At 34.1% G+C, this 24,851-nt stretch overlaps 4 protein-coding genes and 1 long non-coding RNA gene across 24 annotated transcripts in view; 3 read left to right on the forward strand and 2 right to left on the reverse strand.

Moving 5' to 3' along the window:
* The window catches only part of LOC124224678 (collagen alpha chain CG42342), a 173,827-nt gene extending 160,203 nt beyond the window's left edge, over window positions 1-13,624 (forward strand). For 11 of the 14 annotated variants that reach the window (XM_069133103.1, XM_046636759.2, XM_069133109.1 and 8 more), the window contains 7 exons: window positions 7,747-7,773; window positions 8,285-8,338; window positions 8,545-8,571; window positions 8,979-9,014; window positions 10,001-10,135; window positions 10,691-10,859; window positions 11,233-13,624. In XM_069133103.1, coding sequence (XP_068989204.1) covers window positions 7,747-7,773; window positions 8,285-8,338; window positions 8,545-8,571; window positions 8,979-9,014; window positions 10,001-10,135; window positions 10,691-10,813 — 402 coding nt within the window. In that variant the 3' untranslated portion in view covers window positions 10,814-10,859; window positions 11,233-13,624. Of the gene's footprint in view, window positions 1-663; window positions 6,070-7,746; window positions 7,774-8,284; window positions 8,339-8,544; window positions 8,572-8,978; window positions 9,015-10,000; window positions 10,136-10,690; window positions 10,860-11,232 lie in introns of those variants that run through there. The other 3 variants (XM_069133107.1, XM_069133104.1, XM_069133110.1) reach the window with 3 other exon arrangements.
* Window positions 13,625-13,670: 46 nt separating this feature from the next.
* On the reverse strand, window positions 13,671-15,535 carry LOC124224683 (putative peptidyl-tRNA hydrolase PTRHD1). Of its 5 annotated transcripts, none has more exons than XM_046636772.2 (4): window positions 15,379-15,455; window positions 15,074-15,239; window positions 14,700-14,891; window positions 13,671-13,875 (listed from the first exon to the last, which is right to left on the reverse strand). In XM_046636772.2, the coding sequence occupies exons 2-4, from the start codon at window positions 15,092-15,094 to the stop codon at window positions 13,705-13,707; spliced, it is 384 nt and encodes a 127-aa protein (XP_046492728.1). In that variant the 5' UTR covers window positions 15,095-15,239; window positions 15,379-15,455; the 3' UTR covers window positions 13,671-13,704. The 5 variants fall into 5 exon arrangements, with proteins under 5 accessions (XP_046492728.1, XP_046492729.1, XP_046492732.1 ...); XM_046636773.2 differs by having other exon boundaries at window positions 15,339-15,423; XM_046636776.2 differs by lacking the exon at window positions 15,074-15,239 and having other exon boundaries at window positions 15,423-15,535.
* On the forward strand, window positions 15,527-18,868 carry Prx2 (Peroxiredoxin 2). 2 transcript variants are annotated; one of them, XM_046636769.1, is made up of 4 exons: window positions 15,527-15,683; window positions 17,119-17,261; window positions 17,832-18,140; window positions 18,276-18,868. In XM_046636769.1, the coding sequence occupies exons 2-4, from the start codon at window positions 17,134-17,136 to the stop codon at window positions 18,418-18,420; spliced, it is 582 nt and encodes a 193-aa protein (XP_046492725.1). In that variant the 5' UTR covers window positions 15,527-15,683; window positions 17,119-17,133; the 3' UTR covers window positions 18,421-18,868. The 2 variants fall into 2 exon arrangements, with proteins under 2 accessions (XP_046492725.1, XP_046492726.1); XM_046636770.2 differs by lacking the exon at window positions 15,527-15,683 and adding an exon at window positions 16,355-16,501.
* On the reverse strand, window positions 17,817-24,797 carry LOC138190352 (uncharacterized). 2 transcript variants are annotated; one of them, XR_011176279.1, is made up of 5 exons: window positions 24,741-24,797; window positions 23,417-23,830; window positions 22,963-23,122; window positions 22,310-22,817; window positions 17,817-20,499 (listed from the first exon to the last, which is right to left on the reverse strand). It is a non-coding gene; the product is annotated as an uncharacterized lncRNA (long non-coding RNA). The 2 variants fall into 2 exon arrangements; XR_011176278.1 differs by lacking the exon at window positions 24,741-24,797 and adding an exon at window positions 24,663-24,734.
* On the forward strand, window positions 19,893-24,614 carry LOC124224679 (carboxylic ester hydrolase-like). The gene is made up of 7 exons (XM_046636763.2): window positions 19,893-20,504; window positions 21,266-21,401; window positions 21,874-22,219; window positions 22,447-22,809; window positions 22,973-23,136; window positions 23,207-23,529; window positions 23,614-24,614. Exons 1-7 carry the CDS (start codon window positions 20,239-20,241, stop codon window positions 23,774-23,776), a joined length of 1,761 nt encoding a protein of 586 aa, XP_046492719.1. The 5' UTR covers window positions 19,893-20,238; the 3' UTR covers window positions 23,777-24,614.
* Window positions 24,798-24,851: the final 54 nt, after the last annotated feature.

Below are 24,851 nucleotides of genomic sequence, written 5' to 3' on the forward strand. Positions count from 1 at the left end.
GACAATTTAATTAGTGGGTGGTACTGGCGGATGTTTTATTCAAGAAAAAAAATATCAAAGGATACGAGTAACTAAGGGCCATGGAAGGTGGAATCGACGAATTTACTGTGCTCAATGTGTTACAGATTCAATTCGTTCTTGCGATTTCTGAGTATTTTAATTAACACGCGTCGAAAATCAGAGGACAAAAAAATTGCAAAAATGTGAAAGGAAAATAAAGCGTGTAAAGTCGATGAGATTGACAAAATGTATAGATCGAAATGGTTCGAAAATCAAAATCTTAACTCCTTCACTCGAGTATCGAAACTGAAACATTGAAAAAGACTCGGTATTTCATTTTTTTTCGATCGCGAAAGGCTCTTCAAACTTTTGGTTCAAATATTCGATGTCAAAAGTTGACAAGTTTATTCAATCTGTACACATATATTGCAATGATTCGTCGTTTAACTGTGTTAAAAAAAAAAAAAAAAAAAAAAACCCGATGACTAATTCACAATCGCCTTGTCTTACACAGTTTAATCGCCACACTCGTGTACGACATAAAATGTAAATTTGCAGTAAAAAAAAATGCACAAAAAAAAAAAAACGAAACAAACCTCGCACAAAATCGTGCGAGTGACTAACGGAATTATTTTAATCAGTCGAATTGAACAAAAAACGCAGGTTGGCGCGTGGGGATCGAACTAGTTGAACTAACAACTAACACAATACCTCCCACCCATCACCCACCCATCTACCCGTCAAAAGGTTAAAGGCCGACAATATTAACCCAACGGTTACTGCACACCGTGTAACCTGGAGAACTCTCAGCAGAACACGCACACAAACTCCTCGGAATTGTGACGAATAATAGTTAGAAAATAGTACAATAACAAAAGGAAAAAAAAGAAATGGTTCGTTTGTTAATTTTTTTTTTTTTTTCTTTTCTTCCAAGCATTGATTTTCCAATCCAATTATCGATATGGATAATACATAACGATTTACGGTTTGCGTGTAATTGGACGGCACTTTGTGAGATTTATGTATCCAATTAGCTCGGCGGGTTTTAGCTGTATAAATATAATTGTACCTTTATTTTTGTTCAAGTAATATTATAAGGGTGGAAAACAGTTTGGTAACACTCGTGGCGGATTTGATACATTTATTTTTAATATTCTCGAGCGTTTCGATAAGACTCGTTTTTGCATTTGACAAGCGATTTTACGACGATCCTTCATTTGCCGGGGTAAAAATTACTCTTACCGGTTATGTTATCTCTGTTCTCCACCCTAGAATAGGGTTAATTAATTTTTACCAAAAGGCCGAAGCGATTTAAATGCTGTTGTTTCGATTTTTGTTGTACAGATTCGAGAATTAGATATTTTAGAACTAATTATTTGCCGATTACGTCCGACCAACGTTATCATTTCTTACGAAATCTTGTAAAAGCTGCGATAATGATGAAAGCCTGTTAATAAATATTTCTCATTCATGGCTTAACTTCTGAATTTGCCTCAAATTTTAATATGAATTGCTGTTAATTCAAACTGATTGCTTTCGACCAAAGAATGGTGTATAAAATCATCGTTTTTCAAGAATATTTTCTGCGTCTTATTTTTCTAATTCTCATGAGAAAAAATTTTCTGCCTCTTATTTTTCTAATTCTCATGAGAAAAATCGACGAAAGGCAAAAACTAAAAACTAATGAAAATCGAATCCGAATGAAAACAGACGGCTAATTTTAACGTGTCCATATGCAGGGAGCTGCAATATCGTATTATTAAATTTATCATACGTATGTATAATTGATTATCGCAAGTGTATAATTTTTTCACGTTTTGTATCATTATTTAACGGCGTAATTTGTACGATAAAATATCGTAGTCATAGATTAGATAGCTAAATCGATTAAGACTGTTGATCTTTACTCACTTATTGGAAGAACTTCGATTTACATAGTAAAGAACGTGAGTCTTAGTAAAAGAAAGCAACAAATTTTTCATCGTAAAATGAAATCGGTAAAATTGTAATTTCGCTATTTGGAACGATGGGGCTTCCAAATAAACACATTCCCTACATTAATGCATCGCATTTACAATACAGAGCAAAGTGAATTTTGGATGGAAAAAAAACCCATCGAAAACCGAATTCTTTAGTAAAAAGAAACGAGAAATCGCTTTTCTCCGGACTCACGACCTCCGCAAAAAATTTTCAATGCGTCTTTGAAAATTGAAACTCTTTCAAATGAGTCTGTAACTTTTTACGATCGACTAAGACGGAAAATGAACTCAAGCGGCAAACTCTGCATGCCCTTTAATTAAAAAACCTTTAATTAAAAATGAATATAAACCTTGACGGAAATTTTATATTTCGATAAGAGAGATAATAACGCATTGACGCGCAAGTCCCGTTAGAAAATTGCTACGTTTTTCAACAACATCCTCGCATCTTTAACGATATTCAATCCCCTGTAAACAAAAACACAAGTGGAAGAAAGTGAGAAGACGGTGAAAAGAAACGAGTGACTGTTATTAGCCTGTAATTATGGTTCAGCATTACAGTGACTTCGATAAATAAAACTGTACTTATATACATGCATACGTACTCGAAATATGGTGAAATCTCTTATTCGTATATGAATTTTCGTGATAAAATTTACACAGCGTCCAAAGGCATTATATAATATAATATAATATAATATAATATAATAATATTATGGTAAGAAATTTAAACTTATTTTCCTCATTCGATTATTCTTAATAATAATGATAATAACAACAACAACAATAATAATAATAATAATAATAATAACATTAATAACGGTAGTAACAACAATAACAATAATAATAATAATAATAATAATGAAGGTAATGATAATATTAACGTTAATATAATCGATGTAAATAATATTGATCTGCGTAATATAGGTATACATAATGAAATAAAAACGGCATGGTATGTTTAATATTTGAGTAATCGTGATGTAAGGTGAATTTTCGATGCCTGTAAGCGCGGTTTGTTGGAAACATGACATAAAAAGAATCATCCATACGTAAATATACGAATATCATGCATGCTGCCAATCAGCGAGTGCATAGCTTACGACACGTGCGTTCATTTTCCACACGTCGGATGTGGCCGCAATATGATATTATTTTTGAAAATCTTATTTGTTAAATTACATGATCCGATGTTTGGTGTTTGAACGCTAAAACATTATTTATCATTGCCAATGTCAAAAATACAAACGATCAGTAATATCCTTAACTTCGTGTCAACTCACAGTTGAAGTTTGTGTTTCATTATCTCCGTTTGTTGTAGGATTTTTTTTTTTTTTTAAGTTTTTGTTTTTGTTTTTGCAAAATTTTCGAATATTCGGATACATCTTGTAGGATATCCGTAAATGCAACACGTTGTTTGAGCAATTATTTGTTCGTCGCATTATCACGATAATTCCTGTCACGTCATATCACGTATTGCATAACATTACACACGTCATATCACATCGCATCATATCATCTCATATCATTCGAAAATGACACGAAATTCTTATACTCGTGTACAACGTCGAGTGGTCGTTCCAGTCATTAATCAATTATCGCGATTCGTATTTCTGTAATTATCATGTATCTGTAAATGATGATCATGACTTATTATGGTACATGTGATACACACACACACACACACATATGTAAGTGATTTTTAAATTAATGCGGACAGTGTCGAGCTGCACGATCAGCTGTTGGCAATTAATTTGACGCGTTATGTATTATATGGGCATTCCTGCCAATTATGAACCGGATTTTCGTTGCCGGTAATATTTTATACAAAGTTTGCAACTTCACCGAATTTCGTATTTATTTGCAATTTATCATCGAGATGGAATTGAGACGAATATTCAAAATTCAAAAATTGTATTTACACAATTTTTCTGAACGATCGATTTTGTAGAATTCAAACTTGACGCACGTTGTACGATAAATCAATATTTGTACCTTTAATCACCGTTTCATTTTAATCGGTAGAAATTCCCACATACTTGAAAAATCATTTTTCAATCCACCGACTTGAGTCGAAAATTTGTGAAAATTCATCGATTCGGAATTCCACCTATTTATTATATAATTTATCGAGCCAAATGAAGAAAAAAACATTTCTTCCAACACGATATAAATTATGTAATTAAGCCCTGGATGAGCATATTAATTATGTACAACGATATAAATATATACATAAGCGCGTATAAATAAATGTAATAAATATTTTAATCATATTGATCGGTGTGCCCCGAGATTTCCGCATGAATAATTTGGAAATACTGCCCCTTGTGTAAAAGTTATTTATAATAATAATAATATTAATAATAATAACAACAACAGCAACAACAACAATAATAACAATAATTCTCGATTGCATTTAAATCACTACGTGTCGTTTATCTAACAATAAATCGTATATACCAACGCGTAGACATTGTAAAAAAAAAAAAAAAAAAGGGGGCCGGGGGGAGGGGGAAACAATATCTGGAGATTCTCTTGTAAACGTTGCAGACGCATTAATTGCCCGTAGATGAATATAGGCTATGATTATGGTACATAAATATAGCTAATCTCGACTCTATCCATACAACGTACGTCTCTGATCGGAAAGAGTAATTATTTTCTTAAACGTAAATTAATATACATAATGATGGATTTTCATTGATTCCCGTTACATACGTACATTATTCTATTAATATGCATAAATATACACGTGTATGTGACTTCACTTGTATGCATACGGTATATATATACATATACACATATATATACATACATATATATGTACGTATAATATAATATTTATTATGCATAAACGCGGCGTGTATAATTATTAACCAAAGTGTTCTTATTCTTAGCAGCTGCCGATGCAATTTCCTTACAATATTGTATACTTGTACATAATGTATCGAAGAGAAGGAAAGAGAAAAAAAAAAAACACCAAAAACGTAAAAAAAAAAAATAAAAAAAAACATGAAAAATGAAAAATATACACACGCACATTGCTCGCAAAAATAATACATGCATATATTTAAAGCGGTTAATTGAAAATAAATCGGCGTATCGTATAAAATAGACACTTAGTATTAGGCTTACATTGTAAACGTAATGTTGTTCAATTAATATCTTGTGAATTGTGTATTGCATTGTGTAAACACGCGATAAGGTGGCTCGAAGATCATCGATATTATTATTCAAACGCGGGATTGAAAATATTTCAGCCCTTGAACCCGGAACAAAAATTTTCCAATTTAAGACTGCTATTTAAATATTTGATTATAATTTATTTCTTCAAACGAAACAAAACTTGAAATAACATATTCAGAAGTCGATTATTTTGGATGATAATTGAACGTTTAAACTTTTTTGTTTCCTTCCTATCCAATATTTTCAAAATATTCAAGGTACTTTGTTTACTTGATCAAATTCTTGAATGCGATTTTAAATATAATTTAAAAATACCAGCCGTTACCAATCGTTTATTTTTTTCTTACTGTATGAATATGGAATATCGAAAGCACAGAAAAAAATCAAAAATGAAAGCTGCACGAAATTAATTATCGAGTATTTTTTAAGTTGCTAAATATATACAAGTTCAAGGCAGGATGGTTATTTTTCAATTTTGGTTCCAGTCGTACGACTTGGTTTCATTAACAGCCGATGTGAATCCTGATTGACGCGTTAACCCCGATGTAGATAAAAAAAATATTTTCATATTAATCCAACAGTTTTCTGAAATCTTAGTATTTCTGCAGACTTGCTGAAATTTCAATCTGGATTAAATTCACCGAAATAGTCCGTCGGTAAATCTGTGAGAATTAACCAGCAATTCAAGTCTGAACTTGAAATAAAACGAAATTGTGAAATGAGACTGCTATAGATTTCAGAAAAACTGGCTAAAATTTATTAAACTGCATGTCACAGCGTCACCCTGAAAAACAATAAAACACGGCTTGCGAAATTCGATTATACATAAAAAAAAAACTAAAAAAAAAGACGAGTCAATGGTACAATACGTAATTGTAATAGCGTAAATAGGAGTTAACAAGTTTGCGAGAGAATCTCTGAAACAACATCGGCACTACAGATTGAAAAGAAATCGTGAAATCGAGAATATTAATGCCGATTGTGTTCCGATAATATAACGGCGATTGGAAATATAATATATTATTATTATATATATATAGCGATAAGGGAGCGATGTAATTAATTATGTTAGCCACTTTTTTATATATTATATTATAATCGGTAATATATATGTTTATCCTGAGTTAATCGTACTTAAAAGGTAATTTAAGGTAACGTAATAATATAAAAATTTCCAATTGTAATAATAATAATAATTGGCGTTGATCACTATTGTTATTATTACCATTATTATTATTATTATTGTTAATAACGTAGTTCGGTGGAACTTGACGCATCGATTTCTAGCAGTTAATACTTGACCGTGTATAATTAATATTATTGTTATTATTAATATACGTGAGAATACGTGAAATCTAACGATAATCTTATTAAAGGATCGTAAATGTAATAAGAACTTGTAAAATATTTAAAACACGACTTAATTAATGTATTGTAATCAGATTACTGTAAACGCACTAAGATTATTTGAGGATGAGTTGATGATCACGATGATTATTATGATGATGACGATGATGATGACGGCGACGATAAAATGTTATAAACGCAACTTATGCGTCTGTGCTACGGCTAAACTAGAATCGGAGCGTTATGATATACATTATACATACACGATATATATTATATATTATATATTATATATTTGTTAATAATTAAGGCAGCGTTCCGTAACCATCTGCAGAAATGTCCTTGGAAAACTAATTAAAATCACTAACAAACTTTTGTTTTACGATATCCTGATTAATAAACAGAATGTGCATGTGCCTGTGTCCTTTGCTTTCATTATGAGAAAAAAAAAAAAAAAAAAAAAACGCCCTTTGTCAAAGCTTCGTGTCCCGATCACGGTGAATATTTATATTACACGTGTGTAAATAAATATGTGTCCATACGCGTACGCATATATTTTACACGCGTGTAGAACGCTTTTGCATTTTGTTCTAGATACCCGAAAGACTTGTCTTTCATAATATTCGAAAATATATTTTCCTCGTCATTTTCTTTTCCACGACCTTCTAAATTTTGATTACTTACATATTGCGTTAAATTAAAGTTCTAAATTAACACGTGTTAATTTGCTGCGACCACGTGAAATTTTTTTCATTCGCATAGTCAAGACATTTTCAAGCAACCTACAGCATGTGACTTAAGCCTCGTGATTTAATTATTTTTACAACTGTGAAAACGAAATTTCTCAACCAATCATTCGTCACGGAATGAATTTCGAAACTATTTGTATACATTTTTATTCATTTATTTATTTATTCTTTCAACCCCCAAAAAACGTTTTTTCTCTACGATGGAATATACCTATACATGTGTATAATATATGGGTATTCCTGTGTATAATATTACATACAATGAACATGTTTATTTACTGTACATTAAGATAAAAAAAAAAAAAAAAAAATTCTCGACCCGATGATAAACATGTTTATTGAGTAATTCAATTCTTGTTATACGATATACTTTTTTCCCAACTGTTTTCCTGTTTTACTTTTGGTGTATGCATTCCTTTTGTTTGTCTCGTTTTTGCCACTCTTTAATTTTCATCAAATTTGATTTCATTTCATCTCCCTTTCAGGGGCCGGCAGGATTAGACGGCATGAAGGTGAGCGGGAAAATTTTTATATACGTCGATTTATCACGCGCCCGTAATTATTTGGATAGAAAGAAAATCCGGGTTTCCCCTCGTTTACTCTTTATTTTCATCTTGTCTTTTCACTTTCCATTTTTCCAACTTTCTTTTTACTTAAAATCAATTAACATTCTCACAGAAAATAATTCACACATCTGTGCACCGTGACGAGTATTTGTTTTTTTTTTTTTTTTTTTTTGCTATCTTAATATCTCGTCACAAAATCCAAGCACTGCAGCTAACAATATTAACAATTGAAGCAAAAATTAATTCTCACTAACTCGAATATCATACCTATCTCAAACGCGGTGTTAGGTGCAAAACCATATATGTGCGTATAGTATGAGATATCAATCGAATTATGCGGGACGAATATGAAGGAAATTTATTCGAGAAAATTATAAACGAAGAAAATTTTGTTTTACTATTTACGATTTGACGATTAGAAACACGGGCGCAATTCACACGTTTTATATTATTACAGGGTGCTCAAGGCGAACCTGGAACGAAGGGAGAACGTGGAGACCCAGGACTGCCTGTGAGTTTTATCATAAATTTTAATTTCGCAGCTTTGCTTTTTTACGATTTTTCGAAGTAAGTTTGGCGGAGATAAAAATATTAAACTGAAACTCTCCTCTTGTTTTTTACACCAAACTTTACAATCGAATTAATTATAAACCAGCAATCCATGTTTGTATGTCAGCATGAAGTTAACGTCAATTTTTTTTCTCTGTTCTTCCCCAGGGAACAGACGGGATTCCAGGTACCGAGGTATGGTGACGAAACATTGCACAAGTACATGTATAAAACTACTTTAGTGCATTAATTGAAAAATTTCGAACCCTAAGCGTGTTACGTTGGTTAAAAAGAAGAACAAAAAAATTGAAAAAAGATAACAGTTCAACGTTAGTAGTTAAAAATTTACCACATCCTCGAAGCATCTAAATTCTCTGCCTTTGTCATGCATGCCGAAGGACACAGGCCTTTAAATATTTATACAGTTGCCGAAAGTTTCTCCTGCAGAAATGTTTGTTGCTTAATTAATTAACGCTCAATATCCACGATCATTGTATCTATTATGTACAATTTTTTTTTTTTTTTTTATCGTCTATATTTTTTATTTTCAAGCACGTTTATATATCTGTAATTTTTGTTTTTATGCTACGTGAAAATTACAGGGACCAAAAGGTGATAAAGGCACCACGGGCCAGGCTGTGAGTATTCAACTGACTATAAATATTGAGTATTTTTTAAATTGTATCATTTATCGACGTACCTTGATCTGTACTGATAGCTAATGTAAAAGGAAAAACAAAAAAAAAAACAGACACCGAAGTTACCGGTATAATGATAATTATTGATCGTAATTGTTCGCTCTGTGAACATAATAGAAGCGTTCATGCAATCCTTGCGGGATTAATTAATGAAAGTTTTTGATGATGTATTTAAAATTAACAATAGAAAATCGCTTCAATCTCTAGAAAAATTTCGCAGTATAAGAAATCGATTTTCCCCTGTCTGTAGAATCATGTTAGTAAAATTCAATTTCACGTTTAAGTCTTCAATATTAATTTTATCGATCAGTTATTGGTGACCGACTGTGAGCGCTTTCTGTAATAACAGGAAACCTACATTATTTTTCAGTTCCTATAATTAAACGAAATGAAAAGAAAAAATCCCATAAATAATCCAAGAAGTTGTATATATAATCAAATATTTCACGCTGCCACCAACAATTTGAAAAAAAAAATAAATAAATAAAAAAAATTTCCAAGTCAAGTGATACGGTGAAACCGTCCATCGTCAGAATCGTGACTAACGTGTAAAAAACCAAAAAAAAAAAAAATATCGATCTTTTGAATGACAAGAAAATCAAAGTCGAGTGATAAAAATCAAATCTATGAAAAAAAAGATCCTTCTCCGTTTCATTATCATTAAATTGACAAAAATTTCGAATCCTTTTTCTCGACGATACATCCATCCTCGAAAGTATAAAAACAATTTTCTGCACATCTTCAACTCCCCAAAATCCATCAATTTATAATTTACAGCGATATTACACACCTAAATAAAAATGCACAAAGTTTTGTTACAATGCCTGGCCTACTTGCACGCCGCAACTGCAGTACGTGTCTTAATACTTAATATTTCTCAAAAACGAACTCGGACCTAACGAATGCTTCTCGCGCGTTGTCTTCAGGGTCCGCCAGGTAAGCGAGGAAGAAAAGGCGACAAGGGTGACAAAGGAGACCAAGGTGTTCCTGGACTAGATGCCCCGTGTCCTTTGGGAGCCGATGGACTTCCGCTTCCTGGATGCGGCTGGAGACCACCCAAGGTACAAATTCCCACCTCGCTCCTCTCTCGCTATCTATTTTTGTCCTCTCTCGCTTTCCTTTCATTACTCATCGAGGCTTGTTGCATAACCAACATATCCATTGTACATCGCTAATTATTTACTATAAATTGCATGGCCTTATTAATTCTGTTGTAGTATTTTATTTTCAGCTATTATACGGATCGTTGGTACAAAAATATGTTTCAATTTCTTACCGATAACCACATTTCAATCTGATTTCTTACATCGGTATAATTGATTTTCAGCATTTTACACAAGTTCTCTTATTCTCTTTGTCAAAAAATGTAAAAAAAAAAAAAAAAACTCAATATTTCTCCGCGGTGCAACTTTCGTAAAAGAATTTAAATAAATTGCATGCAAGAGTTAATTGTCGCTTGAATTTTATACGGTGGTTGGTTGCGTTCGTGCTGTCAGACTTACTGCGAGTAACGAATGATTTCTCTCCTTGCACCCTCAGCAGCCTGCGTGATATTGATTTCTATCAGTCAGGGGATTTGATCCTTGTGTTTTGGAATTATTACCTCCTGTGATTAGGAAATGATGAGTACGCCAGGACCCGCGCCTGACGGTCCTGAACCAGCGGAAACGGATTACGAGGAACCGGAAGAAGAATACGACGATTACCCAGACCAAAACGGAAATATGGCAGAGAAATAAATGCTCATCACGTGACTCACATTCCTCCCAAAACTAACGTGACCTGGTAAAGTTGAACCTCCCGTACTTCCGGTGCCGCGATATTTCTACGTGTTTCTCTGTGTCTCTTTTTTTTTTTTTTGTCCTTTCATTTGCGATTTTTACTAACCAACCTGGGTGCATGCGGTGAATATTATAGATAATATCGCACATTTCGTTATAACGTTGAACGAATAATTGGTGTAGAGATGGAGAATAAAAAAAAATTTTAAACAAATAAAAACGAAACAAACTGGGATCAATTTCCACAGAGATTGAAACGAGTGTTTTTTTTTTTTTGAGTATTTTTTTTTTTTTCTGTTCTCTCTTTCATCTTTCGTTTCAGTCGAAGCACAACAGCTTGTGGAAATGGGGGGAATAGTAATCATTTCGGATTACAGAGATGGAGATCCCGAAGGCTTCACGCGATCCTGGATTCTTCTTCAAGAATATGAACCAGACGAGGAAGAGAACGCCAGGATTTGATCATTTCTACGAATAAGAAGAAATTTTTCTTTTTTTCCCTGTCTCTCTCTCTCTCTCTCTCTCTCTTTCTCTCTCTCGCTCTCTTTCTCTCTCATCAATAAACGCGCATCATAATTCAACAATAACGAATTATACGTATCCTATAATAATTATTATTCCATTTCTTTTACTTCTTCTATTATATTTCGTTCTTTACTCTTTCACAACGTATATATGTTAAAAAAATAATCAAGTCAATATTTAATTATTAAAAAAACATCCTATTCATAAGTGTTGTAAATAAATGTACTTACAGTGTCTAATAGCAGCGCCAACTATGCGTGTACATAATGATAATAATAGTTATTGTAACATAACAATCGTAACGCCGATGAGAATAGCAACATTGAATTATGATGGTAATTATAATAACAGTATATAAAGTTATTCGTTGAAGAACGTACCTTGTAATTAAATGCATTCGTTTCGATGAATTTGAATGATTATTAAATCAAAAGGGCTTCAACCAGCTTATGCCCACGTTTGGAAACTCGTTTGCATAGAAGATGCTGAATTGACAATGAAAATAATTTATTACAATAATTATTAATTTTTTTCCAATTAATCATTGTACTCGTGTACAGTTTTTCAAGAAATATTCTTACCTACGTAGTTAAAACACTACATTATAACTTGTATAATTAGGAAGTAGGAACAATTAAACGTACATTGAAATATACATATATATATATATTTATATTACGTATCTAATTTATAAACGACGGAATTTTCGATTATCATTGTATCGTGTATAGGTAAAACTATCATTATTATATAACATCATACACTTATTCCGATCAATTAACAATGCTAAGAGAAAAGTAGTATAATTATTTACTTTCATATTGACACAAAAAGAGAAAATTACGCAACGTCGGACGAACTTCGGTGAATAAAGATAGCGTAACAAGCGTAAGCAAATTTCATCGGTAATTTTATCATTGTGGCAAGTAATATTTTTTACACGATTAAATTGTTATAACGTTATGTAACGATAATCTCTAACTTTACCATTTATCACTGCGGAATGCAGATAACGTTAGTTTTAAGACTTTTAGGGAAAATATTCCTTGTACACATGTCAATATTAACATTATATATATATTATATATATATATAATATATATATATATATATATATATACATGTCTAATATATATCTCTATGCATATGGGTATAATGTTGTTATAACATATATACTCTGTATACAAATAACCGATTTTCCATGTATGATATATACCTGTCTACGCTTACGCCGTTTCGACAGTTTTCACTGCGTTATTATTCAGTGAATCGTGTTGTATCGATAAAAAGTTTATCTCACGATGTGCAGCAATCATCTCTGGTTAAGAGGGCACTGAATATAGGATCAGAGTATCTCGTCGTATGACGCTGTCATATTTTGCTAAGCCAGATATTTTTTAACGCGTTATTTTGATGAATAAAAGCGACCTCTTAATTATTTACGTAATCCTCGTTCGATGCATGCACATTGGGGATAGTTTAATCTCGAACATATCAAACAACCTCACTTTCATCTTGATTTTTTGTAATATTAATTCGAAAGAACTGATCTTCTGTATAAATCAAATATATTGTTAAAATAATCTTGATTTCACGCGTGTTACGTAATGCGTAAAGTAAATATGAAGCAAAAAGTGGACGAGAAAATAGCTGAAAATAACGAATCTGTTTGTAAAATTCCATTAATCTAGATTCTAGACCATTCCAAATTCTTGATATCTGAAACGCGCGTCATTGATCTCTGCCTTAACTCAGCGAACCATCAACCAGGTCATTTCCGTCGGGAAAGATTATCAGTCTGTGACCGAAGTGTCCGCAGTATATTTAAATCTGTCACATACATAATTCAATATATTATGATTTTAAACGCAAATTTTCAAAGCGAATGAAAAATTTAAAAGGGTATTACATTATAGATATGCGAATACTGTAGAAATATCGTAGACAATAAATAATTTTAATTTATACTGTATACTGTATACATATTATTATAAACTATTATATATGTCTAGTTCTGAAAGTTTCGAAACGGGAAAAAATTTATCCAATATTACTGGCGCACAAATTCTATATCAAACGATCAGTATTTTCCAATTTATAAAATCATGATTTATAATATTTTGCTAATATTTTATATTTCGACGAGTCATACCATTAGCACATATTAATAAATACGATTATTAAATTGATGGACTAGTTGATGATTGATTTTAGATTATCCCTTGGCCAAAACACGCATACCGTGAGGTAACGTAAAATTGCGAGGAAAGGTAATAAAACATGCCCTTGCTGTGAGTGAAAAGAAATTATTTTATTGCATCGAGCTACTTAAACAATTTTAATTTCTTAAAATAAATTTGAATCTCCTCTTTTGGATACGGCTTAACAACTAGACAAGTAGGGATGTTTTCCGGCTGTTCTATCCAAAGCTTGTGCTTGATGTCGTTTTCGTCCAAAGATTTTTTCAAATCCGTTAAACTGGACTCGTCTGGAGCCTGAAACAGAAACATGCTTGCAACAATTGATCAACCGTTATCGTCGTAAAATTGTTAAGGAAGTAGTACGAGTACACAATTAATCGAGTAAACGTGTACATTATTATTGTTGTTGTTGTTGTTATTATTGAATCTAGCCACATGCCGAAAGTGGAAAAAAATCATCGTGACTCTGCGGCATTTCATTAAACGAAACGTTCGGGTCGACACTTTGTGTCTACGGTTAGAGACAAAATGAGAGAGAACTGCTCTGTCATCGTTCAGTGATGTCAACATTTATACGAACATCTTACTATCTCAGGAAACATTTGAATATAATCGTTTTCCCAGTATGCAACTTCGTGATATGATACACGCAATTATATTCCCGTCATGAGAAATTTCAGATGCCCACCGCAAATACTTTGCGGTATTAAATTAAATTTAATCAAATTAACTTCCCACGATACCCGGCATGCACTCGCTAAGTATGGGAAAATACAAATTGCAATCCAGGCACTGAAGGCCGTGTGACACGGTAATTCGTTTCGATTTGAAATTAAACAGACAAGATACGAGATAAGTCATAGTTTCTTTTTGAAATTATTCCGCCTGATCGATTTGAATTGAAATTTTCGAACTTTCAACGAGACATTCTTTTAAAAAGTTCCAATTTTGACCACTGAGCAGCGGTAAATGCAGTTAAGGATGTCACAACGTGGAGCAAAGGAAACTTTCGTAAATTTAAAATCTTGCAACTGTTTAGTACCGAAGTGAAATGAATATTAACATATAACTACATAAGAGATGCGGGAGGAGTTTATTTGGCGGTTATTTCAATTTACCTGTAAAACGACCTTGTGCATGTTGTCTAAATCGGCGAGGTAAGCTCGCGTATGAATATCATCGTGAAACAAATGCGTAACGGCCGAACACGCGTGACAAGCTTGCGCAATCACAGCACCGACCGACCAACTCATGGTTTTTATCAAATCCTGACGAACCACGACATACTGTATAAGTTGAGACATTATTATCTGTAAATGAGAGATCATCTAATTCCATGGATAGCGACAGCCAAACATCCGATACGCAAGCAACGAAATATACACGAAGTTGAAAACATAAATATTTTTACGCTGCTTATGATAATTCTTTAATCCAAGTCGATAAGTACGAGTTTTCACTTCTCATTGCCGCATCTAATAATCAATATTACCATTGCTTCGAAACTACCCATGATCCCTCGGAATTTTCGCGCTGAGAACTATCTTTTTATCTCCTAAAAGATAATGACAATCCCTTCATAAATGATTCTACACGTCACGTTCAGGGATATGAAACAACGATATAAGCGAGTTGGCAATTTCGAATACAAGCCACTCCTGCAAAACAGTTCAAAACTGTCAAACTATGCTAAGGTAAAAAAGCGGCCAGTATCGTAAACCGATACGGAATATATTTCACCAATCATGTATACATACGATTACATGAAGTGAATAAAACTTGAAAATTATTACTGACATTTAGGTTATGTTAGGAATCGAAGGCATGCGAGACAAACGAGCCTGCAACTCTCAACAACACAGCCGAAAAACTAGTCAAACGTTTTCTCGATCGGACTACAGATGGAGATCAGGAAGCAATTCGGAAGCTGTTGGTTGAACGTAGCCGGAAGTCGCATCGCGCACACTCGTCGCCGCTCTCTAACCCCACTACCTCTACCCCCCCCCCCCAAAAGTCGCGATCTGCCGGTAAGCCGGCAACATTGCCTCATTCGTGCTGAATTGCTCGAGGGTTTACTTTGTGGAATCTTAGTTCGAAACAAGGTATGTAAAGATAATTGCACCATTACTTAACGATTAACTCTCGACCTGTTGGTACGTACGTAAGACAAATACGTGCGTAATATTATTCATTGACTGCTATCGTCTGACCGAATTTTGCTACCACGCAGTGATAAGCCGATTTTGTGTTTAGTTTTTTTTCTCTGCATGTACGAGAGAGTAAATTATTGTGAAGGATGGAGATGAATCTGGCTCCTTTCACCGTTACGTGAACAGTCTAACGGTTCCTAATCCATCCAAGCAATGTCGACGTTATTGCATGAATACTTTTGAATCTCGCTTTATTTCTACACGCGTCATTGTCTTCCTTAAACGCGCGAGTATCTTACTCTCTTACGTCACGTAGTTACGCGATTTACCTTGTTGTACATAGCTAATTTTCCCGCCTTTGTCCAACTATTATACTTGTTATTTTCTATCGTTTCCCGACCGTTTCAACGTTTCAAGGCCGGTATTTATTGCGATACTTATTCTCCTCGGTCCAATTGTTTCTGTAGCTTGTACACTTATTTAACCTTGTGCTAATCGAAGGTTGCACAACTTTGTGTAAACCGGTCACTACACGCGGTTACTTATTCCAATCTTTATTGCATCGATTATTCTTACTTATTCCCACTGACGCGGATTGTTGATTATTAAATAATCGTTAATTTGTCGTTTATGAAATATCTATTAACGGATTTGATTATGCCACGCTTACAAAACACTTGATTGATGGGTCATGATGATTCAACAGGCATCAAATTTCTTCATAGAAAATACTAGAAGCATTACAGCCACGTTTATCATGATATGAGCTGGTAAAAACGCACCTATGCATTTAGTCCTATACTATTGATGTTTTATGAATTTTTGTATAACTGGTTTTCTACATTTCCATGCAATGTTTGTTGGCTTATTCATTGTTCTTGAATTAGTTCAATTATTTAAAAATTCTATATTAATTATAACGCTTTGTCAATAATCCTCGCATATCCATTATTCCTAATTTCTGATTAGATTTTACATTTGCACACGTGCAAATATTTTACAATCGTACCGACAATCCGACCTTGTATCATTTTTTTCTCAACTGTGTAAGTGCTCATTACTTACACAGATGCTGTAATCAATCTTGCATAATTTCTTGATTTTTCTATTCACTTTTGTTTCATTGCCATTACCTCGTTCTGATGCCATGACTGTGTAATTCTTTTTATCTATCAGTCACAGTGACTGATCCATAGATAATATTTTAATCTCTTTAGTCACTTGGAATTTAGTGAAGTATAAGTTCAGTCATACTCAACGACTGAAATCGATTCATCTATTTTCGTTTTTTTTTTTCATGAAAACATGTAACATTCTTTTTGTCTTTTTTTCCAAATGGAGTACTGAGTTCAGAACTTGATTCGCACATTCGTTTGTTCATTGTTAGAATACAAACGCCAAAATGCCTGCTCTCCAAAAACCAGCACCTGCATTCAAAGGGACTGCCGTCGTTGATGGTCAGTTCAAGGATATCTCATTAGCTGACTACAAGGGAAAATATCTGATCCTGTTTTTCTACCCATTGGACTTGTGAGTATATAATTGAGTAGTTGATGAGTAAGGGATTGGTGATGGTTGTTCATTTCAGAAACATCAGAGATGTAAAAATATTATGACTGATACAATTTGTATCTCAAAAGTTTTAATTTATTTACATTTTTTAAAACATGATTCATACTTGATCATTGAATATTATACAATGAAGCCTAAATAATGCTCCTCTCTTTTCTAGGAGCAAAATCTACTAATAGTATATTTATAAAAATAAATACTGTGAATGAAATTGGGGATTTATTAAGTGGAAAACTAAACATGCCTACATTCTGTTTCATCATGTTACATTGCGGCCATCTTAATCTATTCATGGCACTACATCATTAGTATATTTCCATTAACTTAATGGAGTCCGCGCACTAGATGTTCCCTATTTAAACAAAAACTTTCTACCAATTTTGCTACATCCGAGCATGCAACATGATTCAACTTCATGTAAAACATCAAAATTACTTCTTTATTAAAATCTGGTAATCTGGTAATAGTTCTACATTCCTTTATTCGTTTGTTGTCTTGGATATCCATTTAAAGTTATCTTTTCCACAGCACCTTTGTCTGTCCAACGGAGATCATTGCCTTCTCTGATCGTGTCGCTGAATTCCGGGCAATTGGATGCGAAATTATTGCTGCGTCTACCGACTCGCACTTCAGCCATCTTGCCTGGATCAACACCCCACGCAAGCAAGGAGGTCTTGGAGAAATGAAAATTCCTCTGCTTGCTGACAAGAGCTTGAAAATTTCTAAGGATTACGGTGTCCTTGACGAAGAATCTGGCATTCCATTCCGTGGACTTTTCATTATTGATGACAAGCAAGTTCTACGACAAATCACCATCAACGATCTCCCTGTTGGGCGGTGAGTATTATACTATTTTTTAAGAATTTTTCCTATCCTAATTGAAATAGCATTACCGTACTATTGCTGTGAATTCTGATCTTGATGCTCAAACTGTATACAAGTTGGAATATTTTACGACATTATTCTGTTTAGATCTGTTGATGAGACTCTTCGTCTTGTACAAGCATTCCAGTACACTGACAAATACGGTGAGGTCTGCCCTGCTGGCTGGAAACCAGGACAGAAGACTATGGTGCCTGACGTCAAAGAATCCAAGCAATACTTCAAGGATTCGTAAATCTCTGGAGATAACGGGGATTTATCAATCGGTGTTACTCTCATGCCATACACAAATATAAAATATTTTTCTTTTTCTCTCCAAATCATGGCGGTATACTAGGATGTCTTGTTGGCTATTTTAAATAACGCAGGATATTTTGATTAGAAACAAGTTTATTATTTCTCATTTGTGTATTCCAGTCTTAAGTTGATGAAAAACTTCTTTTTGAGTAATATTTTTCGTTTTAAGAAGAAAAACTTGCAGCGCCACCGGTGAAAACAAGTAACCATCCACCTACAAAACTTCATTATTGCCTTTTTTTCTATAATTAGCGTAAAACCTGTAAGAAGCATTTTTGTATTTCAATATTTATGTATTTTGGCAATCTGTTACGATAGTAGTGTACAACTAATGCCGGATCATAACAATCTTTTTTTTTTTAAATAAACTATCATTTTGTAATCAATTCTTTTTATGCGTTGTAACATCTGACCTTTATTCTTACGTCGGTTAATTAATTATTGCATATTCATCCTTGAGTTTTATATTGCTAGATGGCACCTGGTCACAAATTTAAAATTGTAGGAGTTGCTTGGTCTACATCTCTCTAAGAGGAAGGAGGTGCGGAGGTTCCCCTCTCTGAAATTAAGTCTGAACAAATCAAAAATCGACGAACTAATAATAAACAAGTAAATTAAATCCACGAGGACGAACATTTCAAATTAATTATTATACACTCCAAAAGTCACGACAAATTTAAAGAGAGACGATGTAAAACGAAGAAACAACAAAAGTGAAATCCAAGAATATAGTGCCTCGATGAAAGACAGTTATTTCCAATTATTTATAATTTTAACAATATACACCAGTTTTAACAATATACACTATTTTAAACATTATACACATGGAATGGATGAATGAATGAATTTTAAACCTAATGACGGCTCGTGTTTTAATATATTTATAAATAAATTGAATTGCACTCTGCTATTCGTACCTTATCAAATATACTTAATATTGATTACGCATAATTTTCAATTTCAAAAAAAAAAAAAAAAAGAAAGTCTTATATAAAAAAAATTACCTGTACGCTCAAACATTTATTGTGAATAGCAATTGGACGAACTTAAGTTTCGCATTGAAATTTTTGAATAAAATTGATTTAAATGCGAAACTGAATTTCGTTTTGTTGAAATTTACAATAAATGTTTCAGAAAATAGGTAATTTTTATTTAAATCCGAAATTTCGTTCTGGTTTCTACAAAAACAAACTTCAGCCGCTTTTTTCTTTAATTAGTTACGTAAAAGAAATCAAAATCTGACATCTAGAACCCAGACTCAAAAATCGTGTTGATGTATTATTTATCAACGTGAAAAAGACAGAAGCGAACTTTTTATGTAATAAATATAGATTTTGGTTATTATTTGATGTATAGAACAAAAATTTCTGTATTTAAATGTGAATTCCGCAAAAAAAAAATTTCATCTTGAACCGTGCTATCAGTGGACAGATTATTATTACAACCAGATAAGATTGTAAAAACAATTATTATGACCAGTACTTATACTGTTCGTATTAGCTATCGTCGTTCGTAATGCACATCAATCTTGATAACGGCTGAAGCTAGCCAAAATTACCACTCTCAAGAACTAATGCGCCGAGATGTAATATCTTATCATCATGAACCGAAAAATTGATAACATTGTATATCCTCTAATTGTTGCTCAACATACATGCGCTTAGTAACGGTAAGACCCATGTCAGTGTACTGAGCTAAAAAGAACTCAGGTTGCTATCTTTGTCAAGTACCGTAGATTCCAATCCGAACTGCAGTCATGTTTGTAAATCCGATCGCTTTTCTTTCGTGTTATAATGCAACCGCATACCTAATCGAGGCACTTTTACTGAGCACATGTCTTGCGAACTGTGGTATCACTTCAATAAAAGATGGAGCGATTCCTGCCAGCGAGGATTGGATCCGTCCGGAAACGACGATTCCTCAGGGGACACTTAGAGGTATAAATATGGTCACCCATCTCGGTAGAAGATTCTTCGGCTTCAAGGGAATCCCGTTTGCTGAGCCGCCGATCGGAGATCTGAGGTTTGTGATCATAAACGAGAGCAGATATTATCAATCAAGTTTCGATTCAAATATTTCACCAACACACATAATGAACAATAGTCTAATGTAGATGCATGATATCAAGATATTTTGTTGGATCATCATAAATTTTTCAGCGTGGTATTTATAAAATTATTACATTCGTAGACTACGCGAGTTACCCTTAAATAAGCAAAATAAAAAAAACAGATTGAAACTAAACAAGAGCTTCAATATCAATTATTTATTTCAAACCGCTCGAAAACGGCGAAAAATGTAGTAGATTCGTTCGATTTCACTTTGCGATGAGTTATTTAATTTATTGTCAGAAAACTATTCCCTACAATCCCACCATGAAAATGTTTTGTATCACATTAATATCATTCAATATTTAATTTTTCAGACAGCACTGATATTTATTTTGATTAATAGATAAAAATGAATTGACTATTAGGAGAGAAAAAAAAATTGATTTGGTAAATTTGTGAAAAACAGTTTTCCAAACCAAACAAGCCATCGTGGAGTGAATTGAACGATTCTACTGAGTTTTTCACCGTTTTTCAACAGTATAAAATAAAAAATCTACATCGGAGCTCTTCTTCATAATTTTACTCTCTTTATCACTTTAGCTTACGAATGTAATAATTTGATAAGCACTTGACGAGCAGCCATCTTGCAATGAATTATCACAAAAGTATTTATTTTTAATTGTACCACATAAGACATGGCAAAATCCAGTTTATTCCGTGCTTTTCATTCAGGTTCAAGCAAGCTGTTCCAGCTGGTCCTTGGAATGGGATTCTAGACGCTGGCAATAATCCTAACGCATGTATTCAGCGCGAGGATGAACTCATTGGGGATGAAGACTGCCTTTATCTCAATGTTTATACGCCACAGGTATGCCATCTCATTGAATTGCTTTCCAATTTTGACACAGAATATTGTTACCATTATCTACTACCTTCTATCAAGGTAAGAATTTTAGAAAGTGGCAAACGGGTATAAAGTTAGTCTGCAGTTTCTATTGTCATTGTACAGAATGCATCGAATTAAAAATTGACATCAGTTCGGTAAATGCCAGGTTTTTCTCCATTTATCAAATTCCAGAGAATTACGTGTGTCGAGAAAACCGTGCCAAAGTTGAAGAGTTTAAATACGAAGTAGGATACAGTATAGTAAAATGCGTAGACGGCAATTACTAAAGTTTGTGTTTAACGGCCAGTTTCACCATTTCTGTGACCGTGTCGTACTGAATAGAGGCAATATATAAGAACTTGTTCACTGTTGTAAAATCATTAGAAAGCTCTGTTAGACTTGACAGCTGATAAACAATTTGAAAAATTCATTTTTGGGTATTTTCACCACGCAGATTCCCAAGAGCGAAAACTCCACGTTGCTACCAGTGATGGTTTTTATTTATGGCGGACAATTCAGATTCGGAGTGAGTAATCCTGAGAGATGGGGTCCACAATTCATCCTCAATAAGGATGTAGTGCTACTAGTTCCAAACTATCGGTTCGGTATACTAGGATTTCTAACTACCGGTGACGAAGTGTCACCCGGAAACAATCACCTCAAAGACATAGTTCAGGCTTTGAAATGGGTCCAAGAAAACATCAAGTATTTTGGTGGTGATCCCGATCAAGTTACAATTTTCGGTGGAAGCGCAGGCGCCATCGCTATTCATTATTTAACGTTGTCTCCTTTGACCGAAGGTAAGAACAGGTAGCCAATTTTGGGAAGATACATATTTCTGTTATGTTGGGGAACAGACGATTTTTATCTTATAAACATGTATAACTCACAGCTCGATCTCGTTGTCATGTCAAATTTCATCGCTCTACCAGATCTCCATTTTCGTAATGAATTTATTTTCACTGTGGTGGGTTCGTCATTGTTGATAGCATTTTGTTCCAGCAAATAATCACGAAATCATTTGCAGGACTCTTTCACAGGTACATGACACACAGTGGATCGGCACTCAGCCCAATAGCTCCAGAACCGTGGTCAGTGGCTGCTGCACGTGTCACTAAATTAGGCGAATACCTTGGTTGTCCGATCGACACGTCAACCACCCTTGTCAATTGCCTGAGGAGTTTCAATGGATCGTATCTGTACGATACCGAAATAGTACTGAGGGAAATGAAGTTATTCGAATTCTTGAGCTGGGTTCCAGTAGTCGAGCCTGATGTAGAAGGAGCAATGCTCACGGATACTCCAGCGAATCTTATTGCCGCCGGAAAAAAGCGTGTTATACCTTGGGTGCTGCTCGTAACGCGGGATGAAGGAATTGTCGTTACTGCAGGCAAGTATCTGTGCACCAAAATAAAACAATGAACATTACCATAAAGCAATACCGTGCTTAGCTTTACTTCACTGTGCCACAGGGCCCACAGGTGTGAAACACTACATCTCTGGAGCAATTTATTAATTTTTGTCATAATTACTTGTACTGTACCTATTTTCAGTGTACTTCGACAGACCAGATTTATTCCAAGAAACTTTGAACGACATCGACTCTTTATTGCTGAGCCTACTCAAGTATGACACCTGGGCAGCTGATGTCGCAGCCCACACTTCTGCTCTTAAGTCGTTCTATAACTTAACCGATCCAACTGCTGACAGAAAATTAGTAAGTATTAAAACGCTAATGGAAAATGTTCAAGTTCATCAAATTGGTATTTTCACTGTTTTGCTTTCAGCTATTGAAGAGCTTAACACTACTCTTAACTGACGCTTTAATTGTGTATCCCGTCTACAAAGAAGTTCAACAGCATCTACCATTCGTTACGCACAAGAATCCGGTGTATCTATGCTCTTTTAACTATAGGGGCACTTTCAGCTACAGCTATAAGTTTAGTGGAGGAAACACAGAGGATTGGGGTGCATCACATGGTGATGAACTGATTTACCTTCTCCCTGGACCGAATACAGGTTTTGGCCCTCCAGGCTATGAATACAGCCAAACTGACTTGAGAATGGTTGATACAATGGTAGAATTATGGACATCGTTCGCTACCAATGGGTGAATATCAAGTTGCGAGTGGCTGAAGTAAACTGCGACGACTCTGCTTTTTTATTGGCTATATTTAACGATATATGTTTACAGAATTCCTGCATCTATGAGTGACAGCATGATTTGGGAACCATACTCATCTCTTGAAAATTATCTTCAAATTGGAAATGGACCTGACAGCAGACTTGAGGTTAAAAACGGTTTTCATACAAAGCGAATGCAGTTTTGGGAAAGGTTCCATGCTGCTACGTTGTAAATGTAGCTTCCACAGCTGATGCATCCATTTATACATTCTTGCATCCTGTTGAACCTATTGAATGGTATAATCGCTTCGTGTCAATGGATCTGGTGCTAAAAGTTATTTCAAAGATACTCAGATGCGATTGATATTCACACGTAAACATAAAGTAATAGCGCACCTTGCACACCTTATACTTGTATGCCAAATTCAACTGACATTAATAATTCTGTTTTCTACTTGCTACATCTATGTATAAAAAACATTCGCCGAAGTTATAAAAAGTATCTTACTGACGCTGTATTACTCAATACATATTTATAATACGATTAAAATAATATTGAACCACTGTAGCGTGAACTGCGTCGCACTCATGCAGAATTTACGAAATGCAACAATGAGGTAAAAATACAATAGTAGCTACGGTAGAAGTTGAGAACAATAGAGGAGGAAATCTAAAGTGCCCTCAATTTGTTGTAAGACAACGAACTGAATCTGCTGTCAAATTTCAACCAATATCATAATTACGAGGTCCGTAAGCATTCCAGAAAATATGCATTGCAATTTTCGAAGAGACTATGAATTGATATAGACCCTTCCTTGGGAATGACGGAGTAGTGGCCTCATGTAAGCTACATTCACAAATCAATTGCGAGTTGACCACAGTTATAAATAGCGTGTTTCAATTATCGTCGGCTTCGACCAAAATTCAGCCTACAGTTTGACCGAAGCCGAGGTTTTCTATGAGGCGCCGAAAACGGACGAATTTTTAAAAAACGCACACAAGTGCGTGCCGAGTTAGGTACTGGCATCTTATTCCAATTGAATAAAAAAATAAATATGTACATTTTACTAAGTACTTCTTTTATTACTGCTATCATGCATCATATCAAATAATTCCTACACAATTTGCATTGATATTATTATGGTCTTTAGTTTATTAAAGTTAAACAATCGGCTTTGACTTTGTCCAAAATCTGACCTTCGGTCGAAACTATAGTTTCAATTTCGATCATTTGCGGTGATGAGGAGCACAGAACGTGAATACCGAGTGGTTACGAAAATTTCCGAACATTGCCGAAGCAGCAGCCAT

This window comes from Neodiprion pinetum, chromosome 1, assembly GCF_021155775.2.
Source record: "Neodiprion pinetum isolate iyNeoPine1 chromosome 1, iyNeoPine1.2, whole genome shotgun sequence".
NCBI classification, from domain to species: Eukaryota; Metazoa; Arthropoda; class Insecta; order Hymenoptera; family Diprionidae; genus Neodiprion; species Neodiprion pinetum.